Source organism: Brassica rapa, chromosome A08, assembly GCF_000309985.2.
Source record: "Brassica rapa cultivar Chiifu-401-42 chromosome A08, CAAS_Brap_v3.01, whole genome shotgun sequence".
Classification (NCBI taxonomy): Eukaryota; Viridiplantae; Streptophyta; class Magnoliopsida; order Brassicales; family Brassicaceae; genus Brassica; species Brassica rapa.
In genome coordinates this window covers 16,154,559-16,168,977 of record NC_024802.2, presented here as the reverse complement: position 1 = coordinate 16,168,977, position 14,419 = coordinate 16,154,559, and the positions used below count along the sequence as shown (strand labels likewise).

At 33.4% G+C, this 14,419-nt stretch overlaps 3 protein-coding genes and 1 non-coding gene across 4 annotated transcripts; 3 read left to right on the top strand and 1 right to left on the bottom strand.

The window, feature by feature from the left end:
* Window positions 1-107: 107 nt before the first annotated feature.
* TRNAE-UUC lies at window positions 108-179 on the bottom strand. Its single transcript has one exon. It is a non-coding gene; the product is annotated as a tRNA-Glu (tRNA).
* Window positions 180-4,180: 4,001 nt separating this feature from the next.
* On the top strand, window positions 4,181-5,823 carry LOC103835011 (transcription factor HHO5). Its single transcript, XM_009111102.3, has 5 exons — window positions 4,181-4,466; window positions 4,545-4,690; window positions 4,784-5,060; window positions 5,155-5,231; window positions 5,317-5,823. Exons 1-5 carry the CDS (start codon window positions 4,241-4,243, stop codon window positions 5,554-5,556), a joined length of 966 nt encoding a protein of 321 aa, XP_009109350.2. The 5' UTR covers window positions 4,181-4,240; the 3' UTR covers window positions 5,557-5,823.
* Window positions 5,824-7,504: 1,681 nt separating this feature from the next.
* Window positions 7,505-9,845, top strand: LOC103835010 (NASP-related protein sim3). Its single transcript, XM_009111101.3, has 6 exons — window positions 7,505-7,932; window positions 8,017-8,252; window positions 8,508-8,714; window positions 8,792-8,882; window positions 8,958-9,231; window positions 9,310-9,845. Exons 1-6 carry the CDS (start codon window positions 7,634-7,636, stop codon window positions 9,664-9,666), a joined length of 1,464 nt encoding a protein of 487 aa, XP_009109349.2. The 5' UTR covers window positions 7,505-7,633; the 3' UTR covers window positions 9,667-9,845.
* Window positions 9,846-10,231: 386 nt separating this feature from the next.
* LOC103835009 (cold-regulated 413 plasma membrane protein 4) lies at window positions 10,232-11,570 on the top strand. The gene is made up of 4 exons (XM_009111099.3): window positions 10,232-10,538; window positions 10,626-10,733; window positions 10,962-11,032; window positions 11,117-11,570. Exons 1-4 carry the CDS (start codon window positions 10,360-10,362, stop codon window positions 11,368-11,370), a joined length of 612 nt encoding a protein of 203 aa, XP_009109347.1. The 5' UTR covers window positions 10,232-10,359; the 3' UTR covers window positions 11,371-11,570.
* Window positions 11,571-14,419: the final 2,849 nt, after the last annotated feature.

Sequence of the window (14,419 nt, the reverse complement as noted above, 5' to 3'; positions counted from 1 at the left end):
AAGTAAATATCTCGTGCCGGCAACATAACCGGCAGATTAAAACCACCTAAACCCCAAGAACGCACTATAAGTTTTTTCTAACGCAAAAAAAAAAGAGAGGTAAAAAGCTCCGTTGCCGGGAATCGAACCCGGGTCTCCTGGGTGAAAGCCAGATATCCTAACCGCTGGACGACAACGGATTTGTTGCTGACACTATTAAATCATACTATACATTCCCTACAAAACGTTTCTTTTTGTTTTGAAAATGGAATCTTCTTGTCTTTTTGTTATATAAAAATGGAATCACTCTTTCTCTTTGTTCCTTGTATTTCACAAGAAAACAGCACCTTTACATGATAAAACTACGACCATCCAAAACGTTCAGCTTTTTAGTTGTAGAGAATGAAAGAATCTTTGAAACTGCATATATCGATTGTTTACCAATTACCAACAATATCTTCGGAATATAGTATTAAGACACTAAACATATATGTAATCATTCTGTCTTATTATTGTTTCATTTCATAAAATAGCCTAGCAAATGTAACTTCTTCGTTTTTACGATGTTTAACCAGTTGATGGTGATCACTGATCAGTACTTAAAGCATTCATCTTATGGTTTATAGGATTATGATTTTCAATTTTCTGACGGCTACAATCACTGCTTTAAATGTGGCCAAAATAACTTACTTTCATACGTCAAAAGATTTGCATGGATTCAGTTCAAGATCAAAAATGACTTTTCTTAATATGTATTTGGTTTTGAATTAAAATTTTAAGTGTGAAACTTAGGGGACGTATACCATCATCAAATTAGTCCGTGTATATATATGTATATTATATTCAAAGATTGATGACAAATGTTATGAATCTGATTTTTCCGAAGTTTGAAGATTGAAACGAGAATTAATAGTCGAATCATTGGATTATTGTTCACCAAAAAAAAATTATTACCAGTGGATTCTCGCAGCTAGAAACCGACGAACCTTATCCTCAAATTAGATAGACAGAGCAAAAGCTATATCCTTGCAAGAACTTTGCAAAGTTTTTTTTTTTTTGTAAAAGGAGTGGTGAGAAGAACGAAAACAAAAGGTTAAGGATATGTGATGACGAGAAGACACGAGAGAGAATATAATCAATCAACGGTATCAATCTCTCGACGTCCTTAATTATCACAACTCGATACGTTTCAGTTCCTCCTTCAAAGAAAAACGATTCTCTTGAAAAATTCTAGATTAGTTGGACATGTGTTGTAGCATAGTTGGCTGTACTAGCCGTTTCTCTATGTCCGTCCGTTAGATTCCTTTGTGGTACGTCATAGGGAGTATTCCGGAATATTTTTGGTTACAGGAATCAAAACATTATTTGTAAAAGCTAAATTATATGAAATTGGGAGAAATTTGTGTTTGGCTATCAGGAAAAAGGGTTGAATAAAGTTGCTTTGCAACGTGGGATCTTTTACAATGGAATGTACGAAAGATCTGTTTTGCTAATTGCTAATTTGCTAGTGTTGCAGCGACTTGTTGCGATATATACTACAATATATACAATCTACTTTGAATAAATAGTCCGTTATTATTTTTTTTTGATTGACTAGGATGTCCGGCGGGTCGAGATTAAGAGTCTCCATATGAAATGTCCACTTGCTTATAATCCACTAAAGAAATTTAGACAAACAAAGCGCAAAAGATAAGCAACCAAACACATGAAAAGCACTCTAAAGTTATAGTATAATTTCAATGGTTACGTGATTTCTTTAAACTGTATCTTAATGTGAATGTAAATGGATGGTGTATAGTAAACGAGACTGCCGAATTTTAACCTTTTTTTAACCTTTTTTTTGGGGGGGTTTCTCTACAATGATTTTTAAATTAAAAAATCGACAGTATCATCGCCACATACGAGTGATTATGTTCCATTAAAACAAGGTTTGAGTATAAATGGAATAATGTTTGATTTTTTGTTCATTATTTCATTTCTGACTTCATTTTGCAGAAAATATATAGTATGGTTAGAGATGCTCACACCATATTTATATAGTATGGTTAGAGATGCTCACACCATATTTGAGATAGATATTACAAACACAATTTTTATGTTCAGTAATTCCTTTTTCTTATGTTCGGTAATTCAGTTCCTATTCAATCATAATTTGCTGTTACAATTTTTTTTTCTTTTTTTGAGAAAGGGCTTTGCTGTTACAAAAAAAAAAATTTGGTAAAAACTGTTACAAATCTTTTATATGATCATTGTTTATTTGGTATATAGTTGACTATGTCTCTATAATTGGCAAACTACGTACATAGCTGTTTATAAAAAAAATGTATGTGACATAGTAAGTTGCATAATATACTGCATAATGTCAAGATACTTAGCATGCTTTCTAAAAAAAAAAAAAGATACTTAAGCATGCTACATGATGCATAAGTTGTGTAGCAGAGTGCACAGTGTACACGTTATATAGCATGGTGCAATTATTTTTAAAATATATATAGAGCATGGTACAAGATATGTAAGCTATGTATTAATTTTCAAAAATGTGAAAATTGCATATGCAAATTTTATGAAAATACAAAATTTACATAATTTTATGATATAAAGATAATGATAATTATTTTAAATTTTAAATTATATTTAAATTAATATTCGATAATATGACTGCTATTTTTCCTTATATTTCAGAATAAATATATATATATATATATATATATATAAAAAACTAATATAGAAATAAGTTCAAATCAATCTCTATAATATTATACACCCAATCATGTATATATCTTGACACCTAGTGTTTTGTTTCTAAGGGCATCTCAAACCTACTCTACTTTCTACTCCAAACATTATTTTGGAGTAAAATCTTCTCCAACCCTATTCCATTTTCAACCCCAAAATGGAGTAATGGCTAGGATTACTCCATTTTGGTGTTGAAATTTTTATCTCTGAAATGGTCTTTTAAATCTTTAATATTTTTATTTTTTTTACTTCAATAATATTTTAAAATGATACAATAACATAAATAAACAAGATATTCCATTATTTAATAATTTTACATAAAAGTATATACTATAATTAAAAAATAATAATAATATAAAATAAAGATAACATAAAAAGATCTACAATTATGTTTCACTATTGTAAAAAGACCTGTTCGGTTTTGGAAAAAAATGTGTTACATGACTACATGTATAATTTTAAATAACATGATAATTGAGGATGAGCGTGAATTCGATGCACCAACTGAACTTGTAAGAGAAGCTCCACCTCCAGATATCAAGATATCGAAATTGCAGAAGATGAAAATGTCTGCTTTCAAAATTTTCTTGTTCGATTTAGGAATATCAAAGATAAAGAAGCTATGTTTCATTACGAAATGCATTAGTTGATCATTTGTGAGAAAAATATTCTAATGCCATTATTAAACCAACATATATATTGTCTTTTATTTTATTTTTATGATTTCTTGTACTTTTTAATAATAAATGTTTAATTTAAATAAATTATATTTTAAATAATTTTTGTAAACGTAAAATAGTTGGGGTTAATTATTATCTTTGTATAACTATACAGTATTATTAACAATTTTTAATAAAATATATTATTTTTAGAGTAGAAAATAGAGTAATACATTAGAGTAAAACTTTACTCTATTTTACTGCTGCACCATTTTAGAATAAAATATGAAGTAATATATTGGAGATGCTCTAAGAATCTAATTTTTAAAGTCAATCATCAAAGTACAACATATTATATATAATACTCCATTTACCATTATTTCTTATAAAACATATATTCAGTGAGATTTGTACAACCTTATTGGTTATGCATAAAATAGTATAGTACCACCATACATTCTTTCACAATCCTTTTTCTAAAATGGAAAACATTAACTTCAAGATAGAGGAATATGAGAATCTTGAACAATAAGCACTAGAGAATACTCAAATAGTAATAAGTTTCCTAAAATTGGATATTAAAATTGGAAAAGAATCAAAAATAAATAAATAAAAAGAGAATAAATATACAAGTTAGTGTAACGATTCGCCGCGTGTGTATAGGCCATCACAAAAAGATTCTTCATTCCATTTAAAGACAAATCTAATTAAAGCAGTTTACACAAACGCCCTCGAGATTCCACTTATTTACAGCGGTTACAATTCTCCGCGTCCTTCTTCTTCTTCCCTAATCTCTTCTTCTTGTTATCTCACTTGTTCTATATAAACGCCTTGTCTTTTAGCATTCTCTGTATTTATAGCTTTCGATGGTTCAGACAGATAAGGATCGAAGGATGAGTCTTAATTTGAATCTTTCCATGTACTCTATTGCAAAACCCTTATCTCAATTTCTCGATGAAGTGTCGAGGATCAAAGACAATCATTCGAAGCTGTCTGAGATCGATGTTTATGTCGGAAAATTGGAGGAAGAGAGGAAAAAAATCGATGTTTTTAAACGGGAGCTTCCTCTATGCATGCTCTTATTGAACGAAGGTAGGTGCCTCTCTTTCTCTCTCGATTCTCAATTTTGTTTGTGTGTTTTTGTATAACCAAAATGATTCCTCTGTGTAGCGATTGAGAGGTTAAAGGAAGAGGCTTCATCAGTGATGATGGCATCAAATGGTAAATTGGATGTGGGTCAAGGGTCAAAATTGGAAAATGATTATAAGAAGAACTGGATGAGCTCTGCCCAGTTATGGATCTCCAACTCTAACTCGGTAATTCACAATTAAAATCAAACCTTTTTATGTTTTTGTCTGATCTTAATTAACCTTTGATCATGTTCTGTTTTTTTTTATTCTTTCTTACAGACAAATAAAGAAGAAGATCGGTGTGTGACTCAGACTCCATTTCAGACATGTAATAACCTTAATCAGGGAGGGGCATTTCTGCCATTTAAGCCTCCTCCAGCTCCTCTGCCTCTCATGACTCCGATGATGGACTGTAACAGAACTGAGCAGAATCATCAATTCAACAAACCTTTACAGAGTCATCACCACATTCCGAAGAAAGAGCAGAGAAGGAGATGGTCACAGGATCTTCACCGGAGATTCGTTGATGCTCTTCGTAGGATTGGAGGGTCACAAGGTTAGTCCTTAATCAAAAAAAAAAGGAACCAACTTTGTAACTCAATTCTCCATTAATTGGTTATACTGAGATTATGCTGTTGTTGTGATACCAGTGGCCACACCAAAGCAGATTAGAGATGAGATGAAAGTTGATGGTTTAACCAATGATGAAGTCAAGAGCCATTTACAAGTAAATAAAAGTTCTTTAACAAACTCAAAACTTTGATGTGTGAATGAATGATTTTGATAGTGTGTGGAATGATATGCTATTGCAGAAATATAGAATGCATATCCGTAAGCATCCTTTGTCATCCTCGGATCAGCCTAGGGAAACACAGAGCTTAATAAGTTTGTCAAGATCAGGTTCTCCACAAAGCCCGCTTGTTGGTAGAGGTTTGTTCAATAATAATGGTAGTCATATCTCAGAGGATGATGAGGAGGAGGAGAAGTCTGATGGGCGTAGCTGGAGAGGTGAGTCTGATAAGAAGAGACAAGTGGTGGATTTTGAGCTTTGAAAGATCAAATCATAATACTATGCATAGTGATGATGCATCCAAAATCATAATACTGTCAATCATAATACTTCATAGGAGGAAACTGATCAATCAAAATTTTTGTTTAATAGTTAATCTCAGTCTTGTGAAAGTAAATCTATCAATCTGTTTGATAATTACCTTGGCAAACAGAGGATGAAGACAATCACAACCTTTGTCTTTTGTAATGCTTCGTTTTCTCCAATCTAACCCAATTTGAGAATAGTAATGAAAAGAATCCTTTTTTTTAACACCAATAATGAAAAAGAATCTATTATTGCATAAAATCGTACTAGAAGATATATTATTTTTTTGCCTTAAAATGACAAGATAGCGATTCGAGATTTTCTTTATTGAATTATTGATATGTATTATCTAGAAAAACTGACTCACTGATATGAATCTATTAATGTAGTTTGAAACCACGAGATTTGCATAGTTAGGTGATATAAACAAAAAAATAAAATAAAAAAATGATTAAACACCTTATCTTACACATTTTAACATTACACATTTTGTGTTACAAAAAAACATTACACATCATATTTTTCTTTCCGCCTATTAATTTAACATTTTTCCACCTTCTATTCTACAATACTTTCATTTAACAAAATTTAACATACTAACCCACCATTATTTGTTTAGTAAAAATATTTTTTTTTCTGTATTTGAATCAAATGAATTAATATTTTTTTATAAAACACAAAATGGTAAATTTTAATATATATTTTTTTACAAAAATATAATTATTACTCCTTCCGTTCCTAAATATAAGACGTATATTAAAAAAAATATTTTTTATATAAAAGCTATCATTAAAATTATAAATTAAAAATAATTCAACCAATTAAAAATGAGAACTATTAAATTTGATTGGTTATATAGATTTTGATGAAGTTAAAACTATCTAAAAATATGAAAACATCTTATATATTAGAACAAAAAAAAATTTCTAAATATCTTACATTTAGGAACGAAGAGAATATAAAAAAAAAATAATCTTAAATATTTAAGATGAGATTAAAAAAAAGTAAAAATGAATCCAACTTGTAAGTATTCAACGAGTGAATAATTTCAACAACAATGAATCAACATTTTTTTTTTCAACAGTCCTTTTGTAATCATCAATACTATTAAAAAAATAATTCAACAACCCCATTGTTATTAGTCTTAAGCATTATAGCCCACGACCACATGGTAGATATTGTACATGTCTACATAATTTGAAACTTTGTTGTTTAATTCCAAATTATTTACATTTCCTTTCTAACCAATGTTCTAAATTTTGATGATTCTGGCTTTTGATTAGTAAGTTGCCTAATGATAAAATTGCGTCTAAAATAAAATTTTATTTAATTCACACGGATTTCTAGGCGGATTTTGAAGAGTTAAACCATCCTAATTTGAAACAATCTCAAGATATTAAACTAGTGTAATCATAGTTTTATTAGGCAGTTGAATACATCATCTGTGGGTAGTATCTCTCTTTGTAAAAGTTTATTTTAGACTACTTCAAATGAATTAAAAGAAATACAATAAACATTTACTAATCAGAAAAAAATTATGTGATAAAGATTCATGTTTTTTTATCATCTGTGAATTTCATTAAACTTGAACTGGAGTACTACATGAAAGTTTTTATACAAGCTGGCAAGGAACACATTTCTTACGGAGCCAAAAGCCGGCAAAGATCACAATCCTTTCAGAGCCGACGAAATTACAAAGGCATGAATAAACATAAGGGCGGGTTACTAAAACTTATTTGTCACTTTAGTAAAAACCAAATTTTGGTTCGTTTTGATAGAAACTGTACCAATCAAATTATAATTTTGAATTGATTCGGTTCATCCAGAAAACTATCTATGATGGGCCTTGGAGTTGGGCCACATCTTCACCTTCATCAACATCCACATTCTTCGTGGAGTCATTTTACAAAACCTTCACGACATTGACTGACTATTTTGCTAAGTCCGCCAAAAGAACGAAGAGTGTGGGTTTAGGGTTAGAATCAATTTCGCGTTTCTCTCCTTTCTTCTCCCATTTTCAAATTCACTCAGCTATGGTTGACGAAGCAGCAGCATCAGCATCTGAAGCCTCCGTGACGGAACTCGCGCAAACCCTAGAACCTAACCAAGCCTCGATCGAAGCCACCGTCGGATCCGCTGCTCAAGGCGGCGCTGAATCGTCCTGTAACAACAACAACGCGGCGGAGAGTGCTGTTACTGATGTCGTTTCCGAAGAGGAGCGTGAGAAGACGCTCGAGTTCGCCGATGAACTCACTGAGAAAGGCTCTGTGTTCTTGAAAGAGATGGATTTCGCCGAAGCTGTTGATTGCTTCAGCCGCGCCCTAGAGATTAGGTATCCATTTTCACATTCCTGGAAGATTTGATTTGAGAATTTACTTAATGGAACTTTCATTTGCGTTGCTTGTTGTGTGTTTAGGGTTGCACATTATGGTGAGCTTGCTGCTGAGTGTGTTAATGCTTATTACAAATATGGATCAGCTTTACTGGAGAAGGCCCAGGCTGAAGCTGATCCGCTTGGTAACATGCCTAAGAAAGAAGGTGAAACTCAGCAGGAGTCTAGCGATAAGGACACTGCAAATGGTGAAACTTTGGCTGCGTCTGTTGTGTCAAGTGACCCGGAGAGACAGGGGAGTTCAAGTGGTGGCCAAGAAGGTACTGAAAGTCTGGAACTTTGGAATTCTTACTTCTATAGATTTGCCCTTATGTTTATGGATTCAAATGCAATGGGTGTTTCTTGGTGTCACATAATATAACCTTTGGTTGATGGAGCAAAGGACTCGTTTTTGTTATGTTGAAGCAGACTTTTTGGTTACAGTGTCTTATTATATCTCTCAAATTGGTCTATAAAAAGATTGTGTCTTTAAATGTTTCTGAGCATTGCTTCTCTCTCTCTCCTTTTTTTTTCAGGTTCTGGTGGTCAAGAGCAAGGAGAGGCTGGTGAAGATAGTCAAGACGATGACCTATCTGATGCTGATGCCGATGAAGACGAGTCTGATTTGGATATGGCCTGGAAAATGCTTGACATCGCAAGAGCTATTACTGACAAACAGGCAACTGATACAATGGAGAAAGTGGATATTCTCTCTACCCTTGCTGAAATTTCCCTGGAGAGAGGTTAATTTCTCTCCTATTTCATCGTCGTAACGTCCCATTTTCTCATTAACGATTTTGAATTGTTTAATATAACGTAGAGGACATCGAGACTTCGCTGAGTGACTACAAGAATGCTCTGTCCATCCTAGAGCGACTTGTTGAACCCGACAGTAGACACACAGCCGAACTGTATCCTTTGATATATGATCTTGCTTTTTTTTAAATTTTCCGTGCATTGTGGTGAACTTAACTTGAACGTTTTAGAAACTTCCGCATATGCATCTGTCTAGAGACAGGATGCCAGCCTAAGGAAGCGATACCATATTGTCAAAAGGCTCTGTTAATCTGCAAAGCTAGGATGGAGAGGCTCACTAATGAGATCAAGGGTCCATCTGCTTCAGCAACTTCCTCAACTGTCTCTGAGATCGAGGAAGGAATCCAACAATCATCCAATGTTCCATACATTGATAAGTCTGCTTCAGACAAAGAAGCTGAGATCGGAGTCTTATCTGGTCTGGCAGAAGACCTTGAAAAGAAGGCAAGTGAAATTTACCATTCGGTTGTCAAAAAAAAAACTGTAGAAACCCATACTAATGTCATTTTTCATTCCATGCAGCTTGAGGACTTGAAACAACAGGCAGAGAACCCAAAGCAACTTCTTGCTGAGCTGATGGGCATGGCATCAGCTAAGCCAAATGCTGGGGACAAGGTTGTTCCTGCTGTTGCTGGTGAGATGAGCTCTTCTCGGATGGGAACCGCAAACAACGGGAAAGACTTAGAGTCGCCTACAGTCTCCACTGCTCACACCGGTGCAGCAGGAGGAGGAACAGCATCATCATCAGGTGTTACTCATTTGGGTGTTGTTGGGAGAGGAGTGAAGCGTGTTTTGATGAACGCAACCTCTGCAGAGTCAAGTCCATCGAAGAAGCTAGCTCCCGAGTCTTCAAACAAAGCAGATGGCAACTCATCGTGAAGTGAAAAAAGTACAAAAATGTTTATTACTATGCTTTAGCAGAAGAGAAACTGAGAAAAATGTTTGGTGTGTACCCTCATGGATCCTTGAAGACTTAGATTCTCGAGTTCTTATATTGTAATTGGGTCCGTACTTTAAACGCTTTTTAATCGTTGAAACTTGAAAGCCTTTCCTTCGTATGCTGTTTTTTTGTTTAGTTACAAAAGCAAAATCTCATTAGCACTAAGTCTGATAATAATTATCAGCTGAGATATGCGAATCACTGGCTTAGTTGTTGATATCTTTTTAGTTTATTAATTTAGTAAACTAATGGATTATAGGGTATTTTATATTGAAAATGTTGGTTACTTGTAGAATTAAAATATGGAATTTAATATGATTAGTAGAAAATTTCGCTATGTATGTGGAGATATGAAGATGAGCTGTATATGAAAACGAGCGACCCTTGGGGGAGCCACCATCGATCAGTGTCACCAGCGAAGCCTACGTGACGAGCAGCTCTAGAGATATCCGAAACTCAAACACAGTTGTCACCAATGAAATGTAACTAAACATATACTTTTTAATCATTTATCTGAAAGTTTCAAAGAAACAGAGCAATTATAAATACTCTGCTATTGTCACAACTTATAACTCAAAACTGTATTCTGTGAGAGATTTTAAACTTAAAGTTTCAAAAAAAAAGACTTCAATATGGGAAGAGTTGATTATTTGGCCATGAAGACTGAGGAGGAAACCGCGGCGAACCTGATCAATTCCGATTTGAATGAGTTTGTGGACGCCGCGAAAAAGCTCGTGAAAGATGCAACGATGCTAGGCGGTTTAAGCTTTGGCACGTCTTTCCTCCAATGGGCCGCTTCAATCTCAGCCATGTTAGTCAAAACAAAAGAAACCAAACCGTTAACCTCTGTGGTTTTGAGATCACTATTGTACTGATGTTGTATCGTTTGTTTTGGCAGTTATCTGTTGATATTGGATCGGACCAACTGGAGAACCAAAATGTTGACTACCCTTTTGGTTCCATACATCTTTCTCACACTTCCTTACGTTATCTTCAACTTCTTCAGGTAATAAAGGAACCAATAGGACTGACCCTAAGTCTTAGAATACTATAAAACAATTTAAAATAAATTTTAGTAAAAATAACAGTTTGAGAACCTAAAGCATATATATATGTTAGTTCTTTAAAATTTGGGAGACCAAGACAAATATCCTGAGAACAAGTAATCTTTAGCATGATGATGTTATGCTGAATTGTTGTCAAGATCTAACAACTAAAATCGTTACTTTCACAGGGGAGATTTTGGGAAATGGATTGCTCTCATTTCGATCACAATAAGGCTTTTCTGCCCTAAACACTTTCCAGGTAAGTCCATAACACACACTTTTATCATTAGCTTGAATTTCATCCTAATACTTTCGGCCCTTCTCAATCAATTTAAACATGTAGATTGGTTGGAGATTCCAGCAGCACTGATCCTTCTTCTGGTGGTTGCACCAAGCCTCATAGCTGGGACAGTAAGAGAAAGTTGGGTTGGGGCAGTGATATGTCTTATCATAGCATGTTACCTTTTCCATGAACACATTAAAGCTTCTGATGGATTCAGAAACGCTTTAACTCAGAAGCATGGACTCTCCAATACTATTGGGATCGTCGCTCTCCTCGTTTACCCAGTTTGGACCATCTTTTTCAACATCTTCTAAGTCGCTCCTACTCATTGGCCCGGAAACACCTTCAACATTATGTGTGTTGGTTTCATTTGTTAATGTGTTTTAGCAGCATTTGTGTTTGGGAAAATCTTCAATAAACAAAAGAAGATTCAGTTGTGATGTGTAAGATATATGGGTTTGTATGTGTGTGTTGCTTGGTGTGTTGAATGAAATCTTGAACATTTTAGACTATACTATTGATTAACCTTGACTTCTAAGTTTTAGAACAGAGGTGGGTGGGCTAACAAAGAACAAACCACTGAGAGCCCAAATAATACATTGGCTAGAGATTAAGTAAACACAAAACAAATATTCAAATCTGGTTGATGACCAAAAATATTTAAATTCTAACTAACAACTAACAAGGGACTCAAGGGACAAGGCGTCGTTTTGTAAGCTCGATTGGGTCAGTCGGGTTTGCTTTCGGCGAGGAGACTTGGTTGGGGATTAGTCATCCCAGTGCTGTGGTGGCTGCCTGGTCGTCGTGGCAGATTAACCCCTTCGTTTTTTGCAGGAACCGAAGATCCCGACTCTAGTTGCAGCCTCATCTCATCCCGGTTTTGTTCGGTTTGGCGCTTGTGGGGTTTTGAGGTGTGAGGTTTCGATGGCTCCTCTACAGGTTTGCTATCTCTCTACTTCCCGACCTTCGGTGCCTAGGGCGTTAATGCCAATGTAGATTGCAAGTTTAAAGAGATCATCGTGACCCAACTACTCTGACGATGTCACAAGAGTTACCGGCAACCGAAGCAACAAGGTGAACGCCAAACTTTAGTGATTTACATCAACGGTAGAGAACGGAAAATAATATTCTAAGGATTGCGTAGCGGTTTAGCAGAATGTGCCGGTATGGTGGTTGAACGAAGCTAAACATGCAAAGTTTGAATTAGTTTGTTTTGTTCGATTTAAGCTTGTATTCGAATTCTCGAGCTTCGGGTAGATTAATAAATAAATTTTAAAAAAAAAACAAGGGACAAGGGTTATGTTGGTGGCTATTGGCTAATAGAAAAAGCAAAAATGCGTTGAGGCTACTGCAAGTAACATCACGTAGCATCCGATCGTCGTTTTGCGTTCGTGATTATATTTTGCATGGATAAATTAACTCAAAAAGGAAATTATAATATTGTAGTGTTTTTTTCTTCAAAATGTTTGTAATCACAAATGTAAGACGCAAACAAAAGGTCCCCGCAAACAAAAGGAGATTAACACAATTGATTCATATGATTAGAAAGGTATTTTCAAATGAACCAATTGTTAAGAAAAGGTGTTACCAGAAAAAAAAATCAGTTGTGGCTAGTAATAGACATAGTGGATATAGATTACATTATGATTGGTTGCTATCAAAATACAATCCAAGAACTATTCGAATTGTAATACATTCCACAACTTTATATTAGCTTTACTGCAATAACTTCTCCCACTATAATATCTGTCGTGGACCATATGAGAAACATAGATATCCTAATCACATTAGCCATTGAAAGGATAAAGCTTTAGTCTATACACCAACTTAGCTATCTAATAATGGTATCCACTATAAAGAATCGTTCCGCGTGTTCTAAATATCGGCTCAATTTATGCAAAAACTGCTGGTTCCTTTTGTTTCTTGTTTAACTTAAGACTCTAATTTTCTTTTATTTTGGTAATTGAGTTTGTGATGGAATCTCAAAGTAATAAAGCAAGAACATTAGACGTATTGCATGTAGCTAGTAGGCCTACCTTCGAAGGAGAGCAGTCAAATTTGAGATTAAAAAAAAAAACAAATTCGATTATGATGAGTCCACACAGAAGCCTATTTATCAAGAATAGATCATATTATTTAAATATTTTTATTCCGTTTACTACAAATTAAATCGCAAAACAGTAGATCATGTCGAAATTATCATAATTATATAACCATTAGCTAGGTCGAAGCCTATATAACCAAATATTTTAAATTAATTGCTTAAACAAAATTTCTATCTATACTATTAAAAAAGAATCATTCCCAAAAATCTACTTATAAGAAGTTGTTGCACACTTTTATTAAGTAATTATTTTTTAGTCCTACTTTATATTTTTTCTAACTATATAACATTCAATGTATATAATTAATCCTAGCATTTTTTAATTAGTACTCAACTAACTTAATTTTTAATTATTACTCGACTAAATTCGGTGAACCAAGTTTATAAATCATCTTTTTAGACGTAGACTAAGTGGACCAAAGAATTATACATATGCACAAATCCAATATACTAAAATATCATCATCTCTAAACCTGTTTCATGATTTATCCCAATATACCAAACTATATTATTCCTTTAATCGAATTGTGGCTCTTAAAATCAAAAAGCTACATGCAAACTTTAATTTGAGTATTCGAGTATATGCTTTGGTATATTTGAATATTTAAGATTGGAAAAAGATCCAAAATGGATCTGAAACTCGAAAATACCTAAAATATTCAAATACCCAAAATTTTATCCAAAACCTAATTTAAGGACTCGAAACTACCAAAATATTTACCCAAATACCTAAATTATATTTCTGAAAATATGAAATTTTATTCTAAACTCAAAACCATAACCGCAAACCCTACCCCGAAACATACTAAAATATTTATAATACTAAAATATACTATAATACTCAGATATATCATATAACTAATGTATACAAAAAAATTCAGGTAATTCAAATATTTGATGGGATCTCGGATAGGACATAGACCCCAAACAAGACCCATAGGTCAATTTTTTTTATCTAGTAGGTATTTTAACCTAGATTTGGCCGAACAAAGCCTGTAATTTTTGGTATGTTTTGTGAGAATAAAATTCTCAAACTTATTAATAACTAACATGCATTTATATTTTTTAAATTATATTTAAAATAATTAATTCCCGATTTCATGCGCGGGTCAAAATCTAGTTCATGTTTAAAGTTAATATAAAAATCAGTTCCAGTTAACAGCAACAAATATAGTATTGAACTATGATACTATTAGATGATTTTTTTTTTGAACTCGATACTATTAGATGAGTAAGTGTATTTTTTTTTTGAGTAAGTG

Bases quoted from the DNA above. Each gene is read 5' to 3' on its own strand.
- LOC103835011 (XM_009111102.3), top strand. From the start codon at position 4,241: ATGGTTCAGACAGATAAGGATCGAAGGATGAGTCTTAATTTGAATCTT. The intron at 4,691-4,783 runs GTAATTCACAAT...TCTTTCTTACAG, and splicing joins GGATCTCCAACTCTAACTCG to ACAAATAAAGAAGAAGATCG. The intron at 5,232-5,316 runs GTAAATAAAAGT...ATGCTATTGCAG, and splicing joins AAGTCAAGAGCCATTTACAA to AAATATAGAATGCATATCCG.
- LOC103835010 (XM_009111101.3), top strand. From the start codon at position 7,634: ATGGTTGACGAAGCAGCAGCATCAGCATCTGAAGCCTCCGTGACGGAA. The intron at 7,933-8,016 runs GTATCCATTTTC...TTGTGTGTTTAG, and splicing joins AGCCGCGCCCTAGAGATTAG to GGTTGCACATTATGGTGAGC. The intron at 9,232-9,309 runs GCAAGTGAAATT...CATTCCATGCAG, and splicing joins CAGAAGACCTTGAAAAGAAG to CTTGAGGACTTGAAACAACA.
- LOC103835009 (XM_009111099.3), top strand. From the start codon at position 10,360: ATGGGAAGAGTTGATTATTTGGCCATGAAGACTGAGGAGGAAACCGCG. The intron at 10,539-10,625 runs GTTAGTCAAAAC...TTGTTTTGGCAG, and splicing joins GCCGCTTCAATCTCAGCCAT to TTATCTGTTGATATTGGATC. The intron at 11,033-11,116 runs GTAAGTCCATAA...TTAAACATGTAG, and splicing joins CTGCCCTAAACACTTTCCAG to ATTGGTTGGAGATTCCAGCA.